Source organism: Mesocricetus auratus, unplaced genomic scaffold, assembly GCF_017639785.1.
Source record: "Mesocricetus auratus isolate SY011 unplaced genomic scaffold, BCM_Maur_2.0 Super-Scaffold_100015, whole genome shotgun sequence".
NCBI classification, from domain to species: domain Eukaryota; kingdom Metazoa; phylum Chordata; class Mammalia; order Rodentia; family Cricetidae; genus Mesocricetus; species Mesocricetus auratus.
The window spans coordinates 64,036,737-64,058,250 of record NW_024429198.1 but is presented as its reverse complement, the minus strand read 5'-3'; the positions used below and the strand labels follow the sequence as shown (position 1 = coordinate 64,058,250).

General features: G+C 46.5%; 1 protein-coding gene across 2 annotated transcripts in view; it reads right to left on the bottom strand.

Moving 5' to 3' along the window:
- Positions 1-21,514, bottom strand: part of Kdm3b (lysine demethylase 3B) — a 60,120-nt gene that overhangs the window by 2,033 nt on the left and 36,573 nt on the right. For both annotated transcript variants that reach the window (XM_013124409.3, XM_040758089.1), the window contains exons 11-23: positions 21,344-21,496; positions 18,297-18,404; positions 15,679-15,806; positions 14,294-14,573; positions 13,250-13,506; positions 9,571-9,837; positions 8,551-8,722; positions 8,070-8,160; positions 7,801-7,931; positions 6,688-6,807; positions 5,510-5,649; positions 3,904-4,080; positions 3,017-3,151 (exon numbers count right to left, since the gene is read on the bottom strand). In XM_013124409.3, the coding sequence (XP_012979863.1) occupies positions 3,017-3,151; positions 3,904-4,080; positions 5,510-5,649; positions 6,688-6,807; positions 7,801-7,931; positions 8,070-8,160; positions 8,551-8,722; positions 9,571-9,837; positions 13,250-13,506; positions 14,294-14,573; positions 15,679-15,806; positions 18,297-18,404; positions 21,344-21,496 (2,159 nt within the window). The remainder of the gene's footprint in view (positions 1-3,016; positions 3,152-3,903; positions 4,081-5,509; positions 5,650-6,687; positions 6,808-7,800; positions 7,932-8,069; positions 8,161-8,550; positions 8,723-9,570; positions 9,838-13,249; positions 13,507-14,293; positions 14,574-15,678; positions 15,807-18,296; positions 18,405-21,343; positions 21,497-21,514) is intronic.

Sequence of the window (21,514 nt, the reverse complement as noted above, 5' to 3'; positions counted from 1 at the left end):
TCACAGAGATCCACCTGCCTCTGCCTCCCGAGTGCTGGGATTAAAGGCGTGTGCCACCACCGCCCGGCTGACAAGATTCCACCACCGCCCGGCTGACAAGATTATTTTCTAGGGTGGAAACGTTAGGTAGGACAAAATGGAAGGATAAACTGGTACTCTAACAATGGTGCTGTTGTGTATGTACATACGTGTATTGCATGCATACATATGACATCTTCCTTCACAAAAACAGGAGGCTTTGTGATGGGTACACAAGACGCCTTTACAAAAATGCACTATGGACTGGGCAGGGCAGGAGAAAGGAGAGGCAGGGCTGGCCGGCAGAGAGGAGGAGGAGGAGGGGAAAAGGAGAAGAGAACAAGAGGAGGACGGGAGGGGCCAGGCACCCAGCCGCACGGCCAGCCACCGAATAAGAGTGGAAGGAAGACACAGAAGTTAAGAAAAGAAAAGGCAAAAGGTAGATGGGATAAATTAAAGGAAAGCTGGCTAGAAATGAGTCAAGCTAGGGCCAGGCATTCATAAGAAAGAATAAGTCTCCATGTGTGATTTACTGGGGAGCTGGGTGGTGGCTCCCCAAAGAGTCAAAAAACAAACAACGGAAAGCTGTTAAAGAAACAAACTTCTGCCTTCACAAAGTCTAATTATGCTTACATTTTGCAAGCTAGCAATGAACAAGTCAAAGCATACACTATGTCAGACCGTGAAAACCATACAGAAAGACAAAATAGTCGATGGGGTCTGGAAGTAACAGCAGAGTTCATGCTGCTATCATATTGTTTGTAGACTTACATTTCGTATGTGCGCACACTGAGTGCCGTAGGGCACGTGTGCAGGAAGACAACTTGTGGGAGTTCTCTCCGTCACACATGGGCCCTGGAATCAGACCCAGGTTGTCAGGCTTGGCAACAAGTGCCTTTACTTACTGAGCCTTCTTGTTGATTCCAAAGCTGTTATTTCATTTATTTATTATTTTAAAAGATCTATTGATATGTATTTTATTGCATTGTGTGCCTGCGTGTGTGCATGGATACCATACATGGGCCAGTGCTTGCTCTGGAACTGGAGTTAGAGGCAGTTGTGTGCCCTGGGAACCAAACCCAGGATCTCTGCAACAGCAGCATGTGTTTTTTTTTTGTTTTGTTTTTTAGAGACAGGGTTTCTGTGAAACAGTCTTGGCTGTCCCAGAGCTCTATCTGTAGAGCACCATCGTAAGTGGCTAGCACGAGTCCCTAACCCTGAAACATCTCTGCGTCCCAGATGCTATAAAAGGCTGTAAGGGTAATGAAGAGTGGGTTCAGTGGTTAAGGGCACAGTCTAGAACGCCTTTGGCACCAGAGTTACAGTCCAGAACTCTGGCTCCAGAGGATCCAATGTCTTCTTTTTTTTTTTTTTTCTTTCTTTCTCTTCTCTTAAGAGAAATATATTTATTTATTTAATGTGCTCTATCTGCATGTACAACTTTATGCCAGAAGATGGCATCAGATTCCACTATAGACAGTTGTGAGCCACCATGTGGTTGCTGGGAATTTAACTCAGGACCTCTGGAAGAGCAGGCCATGTTCTTAACCTCCAAGCCATCTCTCCAGCCCCCTCCTTCCCTGCCTCCACAATGCCCTCTTCTGGCCTCTACTGGCACTGCACACACATGCACAAACTCATGAACAGATATGTAATTTTTTTGTTTTTTTGAGAAAGGGTTTTTCCTGGAACTCCCGCTGTAGACCAGACTGGTCTCGAACTCACAGAGATCCGCCTGCCTCTGCTGGGATTAAAGGTGTGAAAAGGTGCACCACCACTGCCCAGCCCAGATACACAATTTTTTAAAAAGTCATTAAGAGTAAAAAGACTCGAAAAACAAAAAAAGAGTAAAAAGACACCAGGCAGTCAGGAGGCAGAGGCAGACAGATCTCTGTGAGTTCAAGGCCAGCTTGGTCTACAGAGCGAGTTCCAGGACAGCCTCCAGAGCTACACAGGGAAACCCTGTCTCAAAAAACCAAGAGTAAAAAGAGAATCCACCAGTTGAGATCTGGAAGAGGCAGGGTATGACATATGCACATCTATATTGCTTCTAAAAAAATGTGATTATACATGGTGTAAGAACGTCCATCTGCAGAGTACGGAGCATGTTACTGAGCCATGTTCAAGTTCCCTGGCCACCAGAAGGCTGCTTGTCCACGTGCAATGCGGATGACTGTGACAGGGCTGCTGAGAGGCTGTAGGGTCAAACACACCGACTGTGGTCCTGGATAAGTGCAGGTCTGACACCTGTGCTGCCTTCCACTGTGATGGAAGATGAGTCCCACTTTTTGACTAAGCTGGGCTGGTTGGCACAGGCTTGTAATTCAAGCTACTCTTGAACTCGAGGTAGGCGGATCACAAGCTCTAAGCCAGGCTAAGACAACTGAGTAAGAACCTGATGTAAATTCTGTCTGACGTTGCTCAGTAGTGAAGACTTGCCTACCAAGTGCACAGCCGGCCTGTGCACACCAGTCCCCAGCCCTGTAAAGGAATAGGAACTCTCCCTCCCTTCCATAGTATTCTCCCCGGACCAGGGATTTTAATCTACTCACTTATCAACACTAAAAGAACTCCCAAGGACACGGAAATAGGGAATCACAACATTGGAAATGGGTGGATTAAAAGACCTCTCCACACACACAACACAGGCTGGCTTGGAACCTGTGGTAACTGCACTGCTTTAGATGAGTTACATACGTAAATTAAGATGAGTGGGTAGTAAATTCCTGTACAGCATTTGGAAACAGAAGGTTCGGGAGTTCAAGCCCAGCTTGGGCTACTTGAGACAGTGTTTCAAAAACAAAGCAAAACAAAAACAAACCAATAAGTAAAATTCAAAAACTCAACTGAAATGGTATCTGTTCCCAAAAGTAAGCTTTTATATTGCCCAGACATAGTTTCCCAGAGTCACTTCTCTGTCAGGAAACACCCAATGAGGAGACTGTGTCGTCGGTGTGTGAGAGCATTCGACAGTGTGAGTGAAGCAGACACTATTTACCTGGAGTTTATCCTCGTGATTCGTGTGAGTGTTGGAGAGATGCCTGAATTCTTGAGTCAGGCGGAAACAGTGCTTCACGTGCTCTGGGGATACAAAGTCCTCTGCGACTTTTATGCAACTATACAGATTGTGAACCTGGGAGGAGACAAGGATAGCAGGAAAATGTAGACATTACAGATTCAGTGACTCATAAGAAAATGCCACTGGGTTTGAGGTTAGCCTGATCTTCACAGTGAGAGCCAGGCTGTCTCAAAACCAACCACCCAAGTTCTGCATAGCCCCCATCCAACCAACTTTTAAATTAAAAAAATGTTAGTATTTTCACAGAAAATAGTTTGAAAAATATCTAACACAATGCTAATATATTAGTAAGATTCCCTTGGGGAAGAAAACTAGATTGGAAGTCAGGATGAGGAATTTGGGATAGTGCAGGTCTATAACTGTCACTATTTCTGTAAAGCCTGCATTGCTTAAATAATTCTAGGAGCTGGCCTTAATGGCGCCCACCTTTAATTTCAGCACTCAGGAGGCAGAGGCAGGCAGATCTCTGAGTTTACAGAGTGAGTGCCAGGACAGCCAGGGCTACATACTGAGACACTATCTTGAAAACAAAACAAAAAATTTAGGGCTAGCAGTGGTGGTATACACCCTTAATCCTAGTGCAGGAAACAGAGACAAATCTCTGTGAGTTTGAAGCCTACCTGGTTTGAAAAAAACAAAATAAAAACCTAACCAAACAAAACAAAAACCAGAAAACAAGCTACCTAAAACAAACAAAAACAAGTATTTAAAGTTACAAGAACAAAATTAAAAACTAACAAGTCACGATATCAGAGCAACCATTTGACTAATCCTGCCGTTTGGAGCTGAGCCAGTGGAAACCCCACCTGGTGCGGGGCCCCAGCAGGGATGAAGACAGCGTCGCCCAGGAACTGCACAATGGCCCAGCCTTGCACGCCATACTCCTCAAAGAGTCTCTTTCGGAGGATCTGGTCCAGATACCAACTTTGGTCATGAATTGGGTCATGATCAGGAGGATTCTCTTGGCCTTGCTCTTCTCCAACCTGAAGTTATAATCAAAGTCCAAAAACAGGAAGAGTTAAATATAGTATCTTACCCCCAGTTTAAACAGTTTCATTTATCCACAACCAATCCTGCTCTAAAAACACTACCTGAAAGTCTTTAAAGTCTGTAAGTTTAAAACTGTGTTTGCTATGGCGTTGACATGGTGACATGACCGCCTCTCCTACAGTCCAGCACCACCTCATGCCAGACAAGCTTTACCTTCATCTGTCTAGGCTCTGGCTTTCTAGTTCAGATGGCTACAAAGTTTCAGATAGCACTGTTCAAGTTCCCTTTATGTAACAAGGGCTCCCAAAGGACAGAAGCATTGACTCCGGCAAATCCGAAGCTCCATGAGCCGGCTGCGTGGCTGCGTTGGTAGGGTTTGCTGAAGGAGGCAGAGGCAGGGGAATCATGATCTCAGCAGAGTGTCTTTAATCCCAGCACTCGGGAAGGGGAAAAAAGATGTAAGGAGCCTCCTAGAAGTCACAGAGTGTATTACCCCTTAAGCACACTAAGAGCGTTAATCCCTTCTTTGTTCTGTTGAGCATGTTCTAGTGTGAGCTCAGCCCCCTTTCTTGGCCAACGGGTTCTTTCTTTTTCTTTCCCACAGTGCTGACGATGGAGCGCAACCTAGGTAAGCATCCTAACACCAAACTACAAACCCAGCCTTTGTTTTATATTTATTCTTGTATTAGTCTTTTCAGACAGCCCTGACTGCCCTGGAATTCACAGAAATCTGATGGAATGAAAGGTATGCACCACCAGGTCTCGTCAAGTTTTCTTTATGTATTATATGTGCATGAGAGCTGTATTTGCGCATACACTGCTGCCAGCTAGAAGAGGGCACCACAGGGTTGCTGGGAATTCAACTCGACCTCTGGAACAGTCAGCACTCTTAACTCTCTTAACTGCTGAGTCATCTTTCCAAGTCTTTTTTTTTTGCGGCCCCCCTCCCCAGGGTTTTTCTGTGTAACAACTAGACCAGGCTGGCTCTGAACTCAATGAGATTCGCCTGCCTCTGCCTCCCAAGTGCTGAGTTTAAGGTGTGCCACCACTGTCAGACTTAAAAGACTTATTTTATATGCATGAGTGTTTTGCTTGCATGTTTAAGCCTAAAGAGCCTAGAAGATTTATAAATGACTGAGAACCTCTGTGGATGATGGGAACTGAATCTGGATCCTCTGCAAGAGAAACGTGTTCTTAATCACTGAGCCATTATTTCTCTAGCCTCACTCTTTTTTATTTATTTATTTTGATAAGGTCTATGTAGTCCAGTTCGGCCTCTAATTGTGATCTTTCTGACACCAGAACTCACGTGCTGGAATTACAGGTGTGCCCTACCATGCCTTGTAGAAATAGTTCCTTACCACCAAGAGACTTCTCCTGAGAGACCTGGGTGGCTGCCTGACAGGCCAGCAGCAGGCATACCTTCCTGAGCAGCTCGCGGATCTTCTCTGCATCCTTGGCCGCGTAGATGTGCCATAAAGCCCCTGGCTTCTCTTTTCCATCATGAATCCTCTGCTTGGTCACCTCATCAGCGTCTCCCTCATCAATCGTTCTGAGGACCTCTGGAAGAACAAAGTGGTGATGGCAAACTAAGCAGTCTGATCAGGAACTCTAGGGGAGGACGGTTGTCTCCGTTCTTCTCTATCTGAGTAATATCAGAGAAACAAGATCCAAAACTTGCTGGGTATGCTGGAGCATACCTTTAGCCCCAGCAATTGAGGCAGAGGCAGGGGCAGGGGCAGGTGGGTGTCTGTGAGTTTGAAGCTAACATGGCCTACAGATGGAGTTCTACATAGACACCCTGTTTAAAAAACAAAACAAAAAAAGAATCAAAACTCATATTGGGGCTGGTGAGAATGTTCAGGACTCACTGCGTGGAAGGAAAGTCTCACTATGTAGCCTTGGCTGGCCTGGAATTCATTACATAGACCAGGCTAGCCTTAAGCTCTTAGAGGCCCACCTGCCTCTTCCTCCCAAATGCTGGGACTAACATGTGCACAGCCACTCCCAGCCTTTTATGGGAATCAAACTCTGGTCTTCTTGCTTGCTTGACAAACACTATTTTTTGAGACCTGGTTTCTCTATGTAGCCCAGGCTGGCCTTGAACTCACAGAGACCCCCCTGCCTCTGCCTCCTGAGTGATGTGACTAAAGGAGTGTGCCACCACCGCCTTTCTTATTTTATAGACACAATTTTTTCCTTTGATTTGTTTATGTGTGTGCACACGTCTATTACGCGTGTACCCATGCATGCAAGTCCTAGAGAGTTCCAATCCCTTGGAGCTGGATGACAGGAGGCGTGAGCCTTCTGCAGTGGTGCTGGGAGCTGAATCCAAGGGCAGTGGACTTTTAAGCACTGTGCCATGGCCCCGGTCCTCTCTGCCTTTCTTTGCCAGGGTACACACTTGGATATTCCTTGAAAGGCAAGAATTTTGTCAAAGGTTTACAAGCAGCACCGTGTTAGAATTTCCTGTTGTCTAGCAATACCCACAGATGTGTATGAGGCCTATAAGGAGCGTAAGGAAAAGCCACTGTGTCTGACTGAAGAGAAGCATCGGTCACTCTGCTTCTTAGGGCAAGCGAATTTTCTGGAAATCCTACCTTCATCATGAGCACCCTCCCCGACAGGGATCCCGACATACACCATCACATTAACAGCATCGGACACGTCTAAATGAAGGTTCGTTGTGCCAACTCTCCTGTCTTCTGCTGTTATCAAGCCTAAAGGTGGGAGGAAAATATGAACGGTAAGGGTGGCTATTCCAAAGGACCCATGTCAACCCTGAAAGTGTGCTCAAGGACAGTCTTTAAAAAGCACCCTGGGGAGGGGGAGAGCTTTGGCTGACACCACGCTCGGGCCCCACTACAGGGGTGAGCACCCAGAGGGAGGAGGAGGAGGGTGGAAGCAGGCAGGGAAATTGATGGGGAGAGAAGAGCATCAGCTAAAGCACTCTCCCTTTATACAGTTTAAGACTGATTTCCAGCTCAGTCCACATAGCATCAGCACTCATCATGGAAACCAAGCCACTTCTTGAAAATGATCCCTTTCTTGAAATTCAAAACATATAGGCACTGGGAACATTCAGATAGAACTCAACTTTTTTTTGTTTTGTTTTTTGTTTGAGACAGGGTTTCTCTGTATTGTTTTGGAGGCTGTCCTGGAACTCGCTACGTAGACCAGGCTGGCCTCGAACTCACAGAGATCCACCTGCCTCTGCCTCCCAAGTGCTGGGATTAAAGGCGTGTGCCACCAACGCCGGCTAGAACTCAACTTTAACAGTATTTTATTTTAGGTTATTCTTGAACTTAACAGAATAAAGGCATGAAAGCAAGGTATTTGGCAATGTTTAGTTTTAGCAAAGTGAGAGAATAAAACAAAGAATATATCTGATCGAGGAGAATTTGACTTTTTTTTTTTTTTTTAAGACAGGGTTTCTCTGTGTAACAGCCCTGGCTGTCCTGGAACTCACTCAGATTTTCTTTGGCTCCCCAGTGCTGGGATTAAAAGTATGCACTGCTATTGCCCAGCAAGGAGGAAACTGTATCCAATAGATATGTAGGCTTATGAATGTAACACAAGTCAGTACTGACAAAGAAAGCAAATTCAAAACCCCCAGGTATGACTTTCCCCAGCACCTGTCACCTGCCCCCAACACATCTGTATATGGAATGAGACCAGCAGTCCCCAGGGCAATTCCGTCCTCTCCCTCATACCATAGGCGTTGTACATCTTGGGGCCCAGATCAGGCCGTACAAAGTAGCTGGGTAGCCTAGAAGCCAGATTGAGCCTGCCATCTCGTTTGGTATATTCTGGCAGAGGAAGATTTTCCATCAGATCTTCAAACCTAAGAAGGGCAGGAAAGATGACTCGGCTTGTTACAGGGAAGACGAAGAAGAGGTATTATTCACTTCTGTGGGTGTGCTGTGCTGGTGTCAGCCAGGCGCAAGCCTCTGAGGATGGCACCCGCTCTGAAATTACTAACCTTGTCGGCATCATGTCCCGGAAATCTTCCCCAGGAGGCCAGTCTTTGAGTTTGAGCACCATTGGCTGCCCATCTTCTGACCGTAGTCTTTCTAGAAGACAGACAGACATTTTCATAAACTCTACTGCTGTTCTTCTAGGAACCAAGTCTCTGGAGGTAAACCTCTGTTTCCTAATACCAGCTGAGGTGGGCTTTGTTTTCTCTACCCACTGCTAGAGTTCATGTCATGTATCTCCGTGTCATAGGAGTCCATGTCATGTCTCTCCGTGTCGTCATAGGATTCTTGCCCCCTTCCTCAGTGCAAGTCACATGATCCCTGAGGTGCAGACCCGTTCTGGGAGCCAAGCAGCTGTATAAAGCCAGCAAGAGTCAGAAGGTTCCCCCAACAAGAGGCCGTGGCTTGGTATTGCAGGTGCAGGACCGAACATTCAGATGCTTACTACCTACTGCCATCACCTAACCAGATAACAAAGTTACTTACTGCATATGATCTCGAAGCCATCCCAGAAATCCCGAACTTTGACGTCAGAAATGATAGCACAGTTCCGGCAGTTCACCAAGTCCACATCCTGATCTCCAAATTCCTGGCTGAACGCTTCCGGCTTCCAGAGCTCAGACTTGAGCTTCTTATGCACCCCTGAGACCAGCACTGGCTGTGGTAACAAAGGCGCCCCATCAGAACCATCTAGGAAACATTGCGTTTCTCCAGCATATAATCCACAGACTCCCATACATTAGCTAAACAGAGCGGAAGCAGCCTCTACTCTGTTGTTACACTGGGCTCTCACTCTGGGGGAACATTCACTGAAGAAACTTTTCCCACTTGCTATCTATCAGAATTGTGAGGTGAGGAGACACAGCTGGTAAATACAAGTTTGAGACCATTTCCCCACAACACAAATGTAGACCAGGAGAGTCCATAATCTCTTCCTACCTCAAGCACCTGCTAAAGTATAAAAATCATGGAGGACACATCATCATACACCACTAAAGACTCAAATACCCAGAATCCCACTTCTCCAGCTCAAACCTCACTCTGTCCACTACCAACTACACTTAGGGATTCTCCTCCAAAGATGACATCAATGGCAGCTCAACACTCACTGGAACCGCAACTGCCCGTTACAAATACAAAGCACTGTCTAACATGAAAAAATGCACAGTGTTCTTAGGGATCTCTTTGATTTTGTTTTTCGAGACACGGTTTGTCTGTGTAGCCCTGGCTGCCCTGGATTGCTCTTTGTAGACCAGGCTGTCCTCGAACTCACAAAGATCCGCCTGCCTCTGCTTCCTGAGTGCTGGGATTAAATGTGTGTGTCACCATTGTCTGGCTTTGCCTTTTGAAAAGCAAAGTCAACTTGAAACAGCAAGAATATCTCCAATGGATTTACTATATATACATCTTCCTGGCAGAAGGCCTTCCAGAAAGCCTAGGATTACCTTGGCAGCTATGACTGCCAGGCATTAACAGGCTGAAAAAAAACAACTCAGTTTTGCTTACCTGGCCTTGTTTCCAGCATTCTCGGAAGATCTTCCAATTGTTTTTGTTGCTGGGGTCATGAAGACACAAAAGCCTCCCGTCACAGAGCCAGGAATGAGATGTGTGGGGGTCTAGCACATTTAACCCCATCACCATCTCCTTCACTTCCTTTTGGGTATCTGTCAAGTTGCAGGACCGCTTTGAAGAATCTGAGGTTTTCTTATTTTCTACCACGGAGGCAATGATGTGGTCGAGAAAGTTGGGTAGGCTGGCTTTGCTCTTCACTCCCTTCATAGACAAACCCTCAGGTAAGCTTGACTCAAGCACCATTAGAACATAAAGAATTGTCTCCCAGTTAAAGTCCCAAATTCTAATCTATCTGATTAAATCCCATAAAATCAATAAGATGTCTTCTGTAATTGCAGGGGGGACAAAAAGCCACTAATTTTTAGTATCTTAAAGTCCTTGACCTTTTGTATTTTCTTACATTCATGAAAGTACAGAAAGATCTTTTTTGCTTTGTTTTGAGACAGGGTTTCTCTGTGTAGCCCTGGCTGTCATGGAACTCGCTCTGTAGACCAGGACGGCCACTTGCTTCTGCTTTGATTGCTGGGGTTAAAGATGTGAGCCTCGACGGGCGGTGGTGGCACACGCCTTTAACCCCAGCACTCGGGAGGCAGAGGCAGGCGGATCTCTGTGAGTTCCAGGCCAGCCTGGTCTATAGAGAGAGTACCGGGACAGCCTCCACAATAATACAGAGAAACCCTGTCTCGAAAAACCAAAATAAACAAACAAATAAATAAATAAAAATAAATAAATAAAGATGTGAGCCTCTGAGCCTGGCAGGGGAGATGAGACTTGGGAAATAATCTGGAGCTCGTGTTAAACACATGCATGTCGACTACAGAGTTCATGAACCACTTAAGTGATTTAGGTTAATTTACAAAAATCTCTTTGGGTGGTATGTTCAAGAGATACTTCAACCAAGGAACTGAGCAGACTTAACAAGGTAGTGGTTTTCTGGGCTGATGAGCTAGATCAGTGGGTAAAGGTCTTGCCGCCAAGACTAATGACTTGATTTCTATCCTGGGACCCACAAAGTAGGAGCTGTGAATCTTGCATATTACCCACTGTGGCAGCTGAGTGCCCATTGACATAATAGAAAGGCAGTTTTCTGCCACAAAACCTCATCTTAACAATCACTATCCACGAACTGCATACTCTGAAAGTGGTCTCCTTCCCTCCATCTTCTGTTACCATCCACTTCGAATCTCTCCTGTTTCAGCTGATGGGAAAGCTCATGATCACCAGACACGAAAGGGCCTCTGGGAAAGCCACAGACCAGAGGACTCCACAAACCTGACAATCCTGTCTGAAGTACTACTGCCCACTTATACAGCTGGGTGTGGTAGCAAGGGAGTCTCTGTGAGTTCAAGGCCAGTCTTGTCAATACAGTATTCCCAGACAGCCAGGGCTACATAGTGAAAACCCTTTCTCAACAGACTAAAAACATATCACATAATGCTCTAAAATAAAAAAATTGGGAAAGCAACTGGGCTTACACAAATACAAACATATTTTTTAAAATTACCTAAAAAGAAACAATCTATACCATATAGAGTCAACTACCTATTGTTGCAGACTGAGGTCATTAGTCACAAATAACATCAGAATATATTTATGTACTTATTTAAAATTATATATACACTGGCCAGGTGCTGGTGGTGCACGCCTTTAATCCCAGCACTCTGGAGGCCGAGGCAGGCGGATCTCTGTGAGTTCAAGGACGACCTGCAATACAGACAGAGTTCCAGGACAGCCAGGGCTACACAGAGAAACCCTGTCTGGAAAAAACAAACAAAAAAGATATATACACTGAGAATCAGAAAAGCAAATTATAAAACTTGTATAAAACAGAAGAAAAATATACATATGACATTTCTGAAATGACACTCAAGAAATAATGCTGGGTTGATCAGATGGCGCAGCAAGTAAAAAACACTCGCTGCCCAGTCTGATGACCTGGTTCCTGCTCACTGGATAGAAGGAGAGACCTGATTCCCACACTGACACACACACATACACAGGCACACACACACATGCACGAAACATGCACACACAAAATGGTAACCCTCTAAGAAAGTAAGGGAACCAGGAAGACCTTTTTTAGTGTCTGTGTTTGCCTGCATGCTTGCTGCTCTCAGAGGCTAAAAGAGGGCATCAGATCTGGGGAAGTGAAGTTACTGAGGCTGTGAGCTGCCGTGTAGACACTAGGAGGTGCACAGCTCCTTCACAGCCAGTGCTCTTAACCACTGAGCCATGTCTCTAGCTGCTCCAATCCGTTTCCATTATCTCTAGCTTCTGCGCTCTGAGAACCACACAAGCTATCAGCACTTAGCAAAATAACTACTGAACACACACCGTGGCACTTGATATGTATAGTGAATAAAATGCCTTTAATAATGGCAAGAGAGACACAGTAGCTCGTACTATAGTAAGTGCTATGAAAGCAATTACGGGTAGAGGATGTGAGCATAGCAAAAACCTAGGTTTGGGAGACAGAAGCAGGAGGATCAGGAGTTCAGAGTCATCCATAGCTACATCAAGTGTGAGGCCAGTGTGGAGTACACGAGACCCTGACACACAAAACTAAGTGTGACACGGGAAAGCTTCCCCAGTGTAGTGTGCAGACCTAAGTGTGACACGGGAAAGCTTCCCCAGTGTAGTGTGCAAACCTAAGTGTGACACGGGAAGCTTCAGGAGGGAAGCAAAGGTGATGCAGTCTTGTGCATGCAGGAGGGATGCTGGGTGCAAGACCTACAAAGGAAGTGCTCACTATTCATGGGCAGTAGGAAGGGGGCGTGGCTGGGATGTAGGTGAGAGAAATAAGGTCAGAGAGGTGAAGGAAGACAGACAGGCAGACAGGGCCAAAGCTTCACAACCTTGTAAGAAATTTACCACAGAGGACATTGGCTCACTTCACAGGGGATGTAACTGACGAGAAATGAGTAGATGAACAAATCTAACATGAACAGGAAGGATTTGCTGACAAACTATGAGTGTGAGGAGAGCTCCAATGATTCCCATTTTGGGGTGACCAACCAGAACGACAGAGAAGCCACAGCCCAAGGGAACAACACTAAAGAATAGTAGATCAGGGGCTATCTCGGATGCTTTAAAGATTTGAATCCAGCAAAGTATACTATTAATGCACTGCCTCAGCTCATATAAAAAAATCTACTGTTTGCAAGAAAATCAAGTACATCAATGTAATAACTTTCCAATGAAGACCTAAAAAGGAATGTTTCCATTTTTACTAACTTCCTTTTATAGGAAGTGTGTGCGTGTCTGTGTGTGTGTGTGTGGGGGGGGTCGGTCAACACGGAAGGGTGCTTTTTTATGGCATCATGTGGTGGTGAGAACAATTTTTAGTAGTAGGGAAGTTCTCTCCTTCCACTGAGGGTTGTGGGGATTGAACTTAGGACATCACACTGAGAATTTTTATCCACTAAGCCTCAATTTTTACTGAATTCAAAACATGGTACCCAAAGCTCACTATTTTAAAATGATCTCAAACAGTCCCAGAACTTAACGTTAAAAAAGATCTTGTTAGCTTGACCATGTAAAGAACACAGTCGCCAGGATACCCTGGTTCCATCATCTAGATATGTGAAGACTTGAGTTATAGATGGACACTCACTGCTGAGGATGCAGAGAAAACGGGTGGGAAGGGTATGCCTGTATCCAGGGGGGGTTGAGGAAGCTTTCCGGGCCCGGAGTGAAGGAGGTCTCGAAGGCTAGAACCCTCAGTTTTGCTGTTGGAGGCAGTGGGACCCAGTAACAGGCTGTTAAAAAGCTTTGGAGTCAATGGAGAGACTTTCGCAGTAGAGTTGAATGAGTCCAGCCCAAAGGGTGAATGCGACTCTTTACTGAGCACCGACCTCAGGGACCCTGCTTCTGTAAGAACATAAAAGGACAGAGCATTAGACAGGGAGAGGAAAGCCAGCAGCCAGGACGCTTTCAACACAGCTAGGTGGGAAGGGCACACCCACCCCGCCCCACCCGAGTTAAGGCTGAAAAGCTATGAACACAGGTTTCAGGGATACAGAAAAATTCTCTACTTTTTTCTTTTTGACTATGCTTAGACCACAAAATTCCTTTTCCCTAATCTACCTTTTATCTTCTAAGACTACTTTAAGTAGGTCTCCAGGTCTCTTGAACGAAAATCATCAGTGATGCTTGTTAAAAATTGAGATCAGACTGTATCTCAAGAAATTCTAACTTAAGGGTGAAAGAATGTGCATTTTAAAAAACAATTCCCAGGTAGTTCTCAAATCCATTTAAAACGGCTGTGAGTTCTAGGGCAGCCTGGTTCACAGAAAGAGTGCCAGGACAGCCAAGACCACACAGTGAAACCCTGTCTTGAAAAACAAACAAGGCTGCTCTTTTCAAGGCCAGCTGAGGCCTGGCTTAGAAACACAACTGTTTTTCTAAGTCTCACCATAAACTCTGGTTACAGCAACAAACAAGGAGGGAATCTCACTAAAGTGTCTCAGTTCTGACTGCGAAGGTCTAGGTAAGGACCCAGGATTGCTTCACTTCCTACAACAAACTGGAAGAGCGATCAGCCAGAGAGAGCAAGTGGCACCTGTCTAAATGGGCATGGTTATGTAGTCGGTTTGAAAAGAGCTTCATAGACTAACCACAGTCCTTCCAGAGCCAGGGCACGGGTGGTTTATCTCACCTTTTGTTTCTTCTTTAGCTTTCTGAGTTGCTAAATCTGCCAACCAGTGCAGGGCAGAGGAGGGAGGGGCCGTGTCAGGGCACAGGGGCCTGATGGCTTTTAGTTCACTATTGCTATTTGATGCAGAACCTTCTGCTTTTAGGGGCTCCTCCGGTCTGCTGTCAGCGCCAGTGCCTTTGGGAACTTGGTCTGGCTCTGGATTTGTTACCGCGGCAGGTCCGCCTCCGCCTGAGAAGGTAGTTTCGTTTCCAGAAGAGGCACTAGGGGTTACACTGGGAAGCTAGAGCACAGAGGGGAAGGCGGGTAGTTAGAAGCACTATAGGGCTGAGTCTGGGCACAGAAAACTCAACTTGACAGCCGTGGCCGCTGACCCTACACCTATCTGGGAAGAATAACCTGAAACGGTCTCAAACGATGTCATTTATCCATTCTCTAATTTAATATACATTTATTGAGTCTACAATGTGCCAGCAGTTTATACTAGGCTCTGTGCAGGACCAAGTAAATGAGCCTGGACATTCCTAACTTAAAGCATGTCTTACATCATTTCTACAACAGGAAACTGGTGAATCTAAGTGAATCCCAGGGGCTGGAAAGATGGGTCAGAGGTTAAGAGCACTGACTGCTCTTCCAGGGATTCTGAGTTCAATTTCCAGCAACCACATGGTGGCTCAAAACCAGCTACAGTTCAATCTGGTGCCCTCTTCTGGCCTGTAGGCAGAACACTGTATATATAATAAATAAATCTTAAAAAAAAAGTTAATCCCATATGGGCTGGAGAGACAGTCTACTTGGAGCACTGGTTGCTGCTCTTCCAGAGGTCTTGAGATCAACTCCCAGGGTGGCTCACAACCATCTATGATGAGATCTGGCGCCCTCTTCTGGTGTGCAGGTGTACATGCAGAGCACTCAGACATTAAAAAAAAAGGTGATTCCATAGATTATTCTGGGAATTAAAAGAGAACTATAAGCTGTAGAAACACTGCCCAGAGGAGCCTTAAAGCTCACAATTCTGTCACCTCGGCATCCTGAGTAGTTGGAACTGATTTTTTAAGACTTCTTTCCTTTTTAATTGAAAGCATTATTTTTTGTCCCTACGGCATTTCCTCACACTCGGTTTTAGTTGTCCCAGCCTCACCCCCCCACACTGATTCTGCTAATTCTTAAATAAAAATTTACAATAAGAAAGGAAGGGAAGGGGGAGGGGATGGAGGGAGGGCGGGCGGGGGCGAAGGGAAGGGGAGGGGAGGAGGGGGGACAGGGAGGGAGGAAGGGAAGGGGAGGGGAGGGGAGGAGGGGGGACAGGGAGGGAGGGAGGGAGGGAGGAAGGGGAGGGTGGGCGGCCTGCAAGCAAGCCCCTCTGGGCTGTGGCCCGCACACTGTACCTGTGACATCCCGTTGGTGACAGCAGGTCTCAGCACAGATTTGCTTTGCCGACTGATACAGGGGCAGTTTGCTTTAATCCCCCACTTTCCCCGGGCAGCATGAACCATGTCTCCAATATTGTAAAGCGCTAGGGAGAAGGAAACGGTGAGAACTGCTGAGCATTTTGCAAGTGTCGCAGCCTACTAAGGCTCTTGCTTTGTTTCGGGACAGGGTACCCGGGAGCCCGGGTTGGCTTTGAACTCCTGAGGAAGAATTGCTGTAGTAAGCTGGGGTTATGACTCATCTTCATAATCTCATGGGCTTGGTTCCGGTTAGCGGGACCCCCCCTCCCCCCAGCAGGCTGAGTACCGAGCCCAGGGCCTTGCTCTGAGCTGCCCTACCGGCACCGGCACCTCTCAGCTGGGGATCATTTCTAGGGCGCTCCGTGGCCGCCACCCAGGGCCACCCTCTCCCCTGCCTCTGCTGTTGATTACTAGGGTTACAGTTATGAAGTATCACGGTAGTTCTCAGTCGGAGTTTTTAAAAATCATTTACTTGTGAGTCAGGTTTTCTGTGTGTAACCCTGGCTGTCCTAGAACTTGCTCTGTTTTTTTTTTTTTTTTTTTTTTTTTGGTTTTTCGAGACAGGGTTTCTCTGTGGCTTTGGAGGCTGTCCTGGAACTTGCTCTGTAGACCAGGCTGGTCTCGAACTCACAGAGATCCTCCTGCCTCTGCCTCCCGAGTGCTGGGATTAAAGGCGTGCGCCACCAATGCCTGGCTGAACTTGCTCTGTTTTGATTTTATTTTACTTGAATGTCTGCATGTGTACTATATTCGTGCCTGGTGCCCTTGAGGGCACGAATCCCCTGGAACTGGAGTTACAGATGGTTGTGAGCCACCATGTGGGAGCGGGGAACTGGACCTAGGTCTTCTGGAAGAGTAGCAAGCGCTCTTAATCACTGAACCACCTGTCTTCAGCCCTTTAGCTAGATTTTTATAAGCCTAAAGCCATAAGTCTAAATGATGTTTTACCATCACTGTCAGTTTGATCACAGAATTTAGAGTCACTATGGTAACAACATTGGGTATGCTGAGGCCTCTTTCCAGAAAGGTATAAGTGAAGAGGAAGGACCCAGCCACGGTGTGGGTGGCGACATTCGTAGCATCTGAGGCCCAGAACTGAATAAAAAGGAAAAGGAAGGGCTGGAGAGATGGCTCTGAGGTTAAGAGCCCTGGCTGAGTGTCATTCCCAGCAAACAAATTACAGGCGGCTCACAACCATCTGTAACGAGATCTGGCGCCCTCTTCTGACCTGCAAGGATACATGCAGGCAGAACCCTGTAGTACACATAATAAATAAATAAACCTTAAAAATAAAAAAAAAAAGGAAAAAGGAAAAGGAAGCCAAATACTAGCATTTCATTTCTGAACCCTGACTTTGAATCAATCCTTGAGTGACTTTTCCTGGGTTTATCACAATGAGGAAAGTAGCGATAGGTCTACAGATTGCTTTCTTTCACTCTGGCCCAGCTAATCATTCACTGGTCTACTTATACTACGTAAGTCTCTTTCTGTGGGGTGGCAATGTGACCTCGGCTGGCAGAGTGCTTGCCTAACTTGCACGAAGCGCTGGGGTTATCCCCGAGTGGAGAAAGTGACATGTGGCGACACTCCTGTAACCCCACTGCTTGGGAGTCTCTTGAGACCCTGTCTCAAAGGCTAAAACAGGACCTGAAGAAGTGGGCCAGCAGTTAAGAGTGCTTCCTGCTCTTCCCAACCACTCAGCCATCTCTCCAGCCCTGCTTCCCGCTCTTAGTTCAGTCTCAAGTCTCCCAAGTGCCTCCAGCTCCAGCTCCAGCTCCAGGGCGTCTGGTGCCCCTCGGTCTCTGAGCGCTATGGGTCCTTGCACACGGATACACCACACAGACACAAACAACACAAATAAAACTTCCTTTGAAAAAGTAAGGGAAATGCTAAAACAGTGGGGCTGAAGAGATGGCTCAGGTTAAAAGCACAGGGTGCTTTCACAGAGGACAAGGGTTCAATTCCCAGCACCTACACGGTGGCCCACAACCCTTTGTGACTATAGTTACAGGGGATCTGACACCCTCTCGTGGCCTCCATGCACACCAAGCATGCACCAGGCAAGCACACAAGCAGACAAAACACCCACACACATAGTAAGTAAACAAACAAAATTTAAAAGACTAAAGCAAAACAAGCAGCCAAGTGGCTCTCTGTGAGTTGAGGCCTCCTAGTTTACACATCAAGTTTCAGGCCAGTCAGGGTTACAAAGTGAGACGCTATCTCGCGCACGTGCTCGCATGCGCAAGCGCGCACGCGCCACACACACACACACACGCACGCACGCACGCACGCACGCACGCACGCACGCACGCACAATGAAATGAATATGCTCAGGCTGGGGATGAAGCTCTGTAGTAAAGTGAGACGCTATCGCACGCACGCACACACGCACGCACAATGAAATGAATATGCTCAGGCTGGGGATGGAGCTCTGTGGTAAAGTGTTGACCTAGCATGTAAAACGCCAAGAGCTCAATGCTCATTGCTTCAAAATCAAAACAAACAAACACAAACACTTTATTACCACCCAAGCTCAAACAGAATGTCTTTACCTGTGCCAGGGATGATCTGTGTAGGCATGAGGTTTTCTGGTTCATGGGACTGCCCCTTTGCACACTTTAGCCAGGAGAAAACTTCTTCATCGCCCATTTCTTCTGTCTCTGAAACAGAAATTAATTTCTTATTTTATGGGGTTATAGATAGATCTCTGTTAGTGAATGGAAGTTTTAGAGCCTTAAAGGCCAATTTTCTCACGGCCAAAGAAAGCAACAGCTAAATTAAAAAAAAAAAGCTAAATATTACAACTGTGTTACACTTCATAAAAAATAAATCAATAACCTAAAGCAGATCACTTATCCTTCTATGAACTTGCACTTAATATCTTTCTTTTTAAAAAGTTTTTCGAGACAGGGTTTCTCTGTGGCTTTGGAGGCTGTCCTGGAACTCACTCTATAGACCAGGCTGGCCTTGAATTCAGAGACCAGCCTACCTCTGCCTCCCGAGTGCTGGGATTAAAGGCGTGCGCCACCACCCAGTTATAACCTTCTTTTAACCTTGGCCACGGTTTTTGTTTTGTTTGCTGGACCAAGTCTCATGCAGCTCAAGCAGGCACAGATACAGAACCCCTGGTCCTCCTGCCTCTACCTGACAAGTTTACAGGGATGGTTGACCACACCCAGGTCTTCATGGATGACAGGCATTCTACTAACTGCGAGACTGTGTCTGTGAATGAATGCTGTTATGTGTACAGGTGGCCTGCCATGGCCAGAAGAGGGCACTGGATCCCTTGGACCATGAGCAGCCTGATACGGATGCTGGCAAGGAAACACCTCTGCAAGCACAGAGAACGCTCCCAGCCAACAAGCCATCTCTCAGCCCCGAGCTCTGACACTTAGTGATTGCTCTGGAGTTAGCAGCATTAATCTTTAAGTTATCATAGTCTATCTTTATAATGGTGTAGTACTTACACACACACACAATTTTGTGCTACTATTGTTACCCATTTTCTTTTCACTATTTTACTTTTTATTCATTATTCTCTGTCTCTCTGACTCTCTGTTCCCGAGACAGGGTTTCTGTGTAGTCTCTGCCTCTCATGTGCTGGGTGGGATTATAGATGTACACCACAGGCCGGGCGGCGCACGCCTTTAATCCCAGCACTCGGGAGGCAGAGGGCAGGCAGATCTCTGTGAGTTCGAGACCAGCCTGGTCTACAGAGCGAGTTCCAGGACAGCCTCCAAAACAATACAGAGAAACCCTGTCTCAAACACAAAACAAACAAACAAAAAAACCGGGTGCCTGCGAGCATGCAGGCGTCACTGTCTCCTACTTCTACGATGTCACCAGGAGCAGCTATCGAATCATCAGACTTGATGGGGCCAAGGTGATCCAAGCAGCACCATCAATCCAAACATGACTTTCACCAAAACCTCGGCCAGTGGGCTGACAGCAGGGCCAACAGTGTTTATCTTGGGGTTATCTTCGGAGCAGCAGCTCACGAAGTTTGCAGAGAAATTCCAGGAGGTGAAAGGAGCTTCCAGGCCAGCCAGAGACAAGTCCCGGGAGAAAATCGAGACCTCGAGCCATTCCCAAGCATCCAGCGACAATGGGACGGATGATGAGGCCTCACGCACCTCAAGCCTGAGCCTGGCCAACTGAAGATTGCTTACACAGAGTGCTGCCAATGGGAAGAAGCGGCAGACTGAGCTGCAGACCCTGTGGCAGAGCAGCGGAGGAGCGCAGTAACGCGGAGGAGGACGCCCGGCTCAAGAGCAGGACCGAGGAGCTGGAGTTGAAAGAGCTCGGAAAACAAAGTGAAGTCACCTCAGCTCACGTCCGAGTACCAATGTCTCTGAGAAATTAGTGGCGGCAGAGAGAGAAAAAATTCTTAAGACAGACATCTAGAAGAGCAAATGCCGACAGCGCCACCTGGAGGCGGAGTTGAAGAGCTTCCTTGAGGTGCCGGATGGAAAGATGGATGTCTCCATGACTTTGGCCGAGGACTCTCCCAGTTAGGCACAGATAACCAGGCCAGGAGGAGATGTGTGAGAGGGAGCAGGAGTAGGGCATTCTCCATTTGTGATGCTTCTCTAAGTGCAGGTGCATTCTGTCTGTCTTCAGGCCAGGACTGCCGTCCACTCACTCCTCCAGAATAGGAAATCTCGCTTCTCTGGTCTTGTTGAGTTTCTGACTCAGGAATCTAGAACTTGGTCTACCTTAGCCATTTACACAGTCAGGGCAGGGATGTTTGTATCTTTTTTAAGGGCTGTTTCAACCCTGTGGACCAGGGTGTGTGTGTTTCTAATCCAAGTGTCAATATCCTCTACAACAGGCCACTGGGCCTTTGTATTGAGTAACATTCAGGGTGTGTGACTCTCTGGCAGATTCTAGGCCATGGGCACATGGAAGGAGGGGAAGGGGGCATCTTTTCCCAGTTTTCCCAGTATGCATTTGGATGCTTAGCAGATTAACCGACCGTTTGACTGTGACACAGCAGAATCATCCTCAAATTGACTTACCCAAACAGAAATAATTGTCGAAAAGACTGACAGTGTTTTAAGTAAGTTTACTATTTTCTGTTGGAGCACATTCATAGTTATCCTTGGCTGCATGTGGGCCTCAGGCTATAGGTCAAACATGCCTACTTGAAAGAAACCATGTAGTGGAGACTTATCCAGAGGAAGGAAACCCAGAAGTTCCGGGGTGTGCCCTACAGACAGAACATCACTTGTACCCAGTGTGCCCCATCTCCCGATTTGTATGGTTGGAACAATGCCCTTTACTTGGTTTTATGTTTGTTTGGTTGGCTTTTTGTTTTGTTTTTATTTCAGAGCACATGCTTACTTCGTTGTAACAGACACAGGAGAGTGCCTAGCATAGCGCTGGGTATACACAGATGCTCAATACACATTTGTTCAATTAAAAAACAATAATAAAAACAAACCTTAAAAAAAGATGGTATGCATCTCAAAAAATGTTACGACAAAGACAAAAGAATCTAAGCAGCGTGAAGGGGGCATGAGCCCATTCTCGTCAAAGCCCATGAATGTGAGCCTGCCAGTCATGTTTAGAGTCACCAAGACAGACAGTATTCACTTACCACTTCGAGGACGGCTTTTCCTGAGCCGGTAACAGTCGAGGCAGACCCCAAATCCACACTTGCGACAAACCCAGTGGATGTTGAACAGAGTTGTTTCACACACATCACACATCTCCCTCACTCCACGCACAGCTCGCTTCCATGCCACTTTCTCTGGTGAAAGAAGGAGAG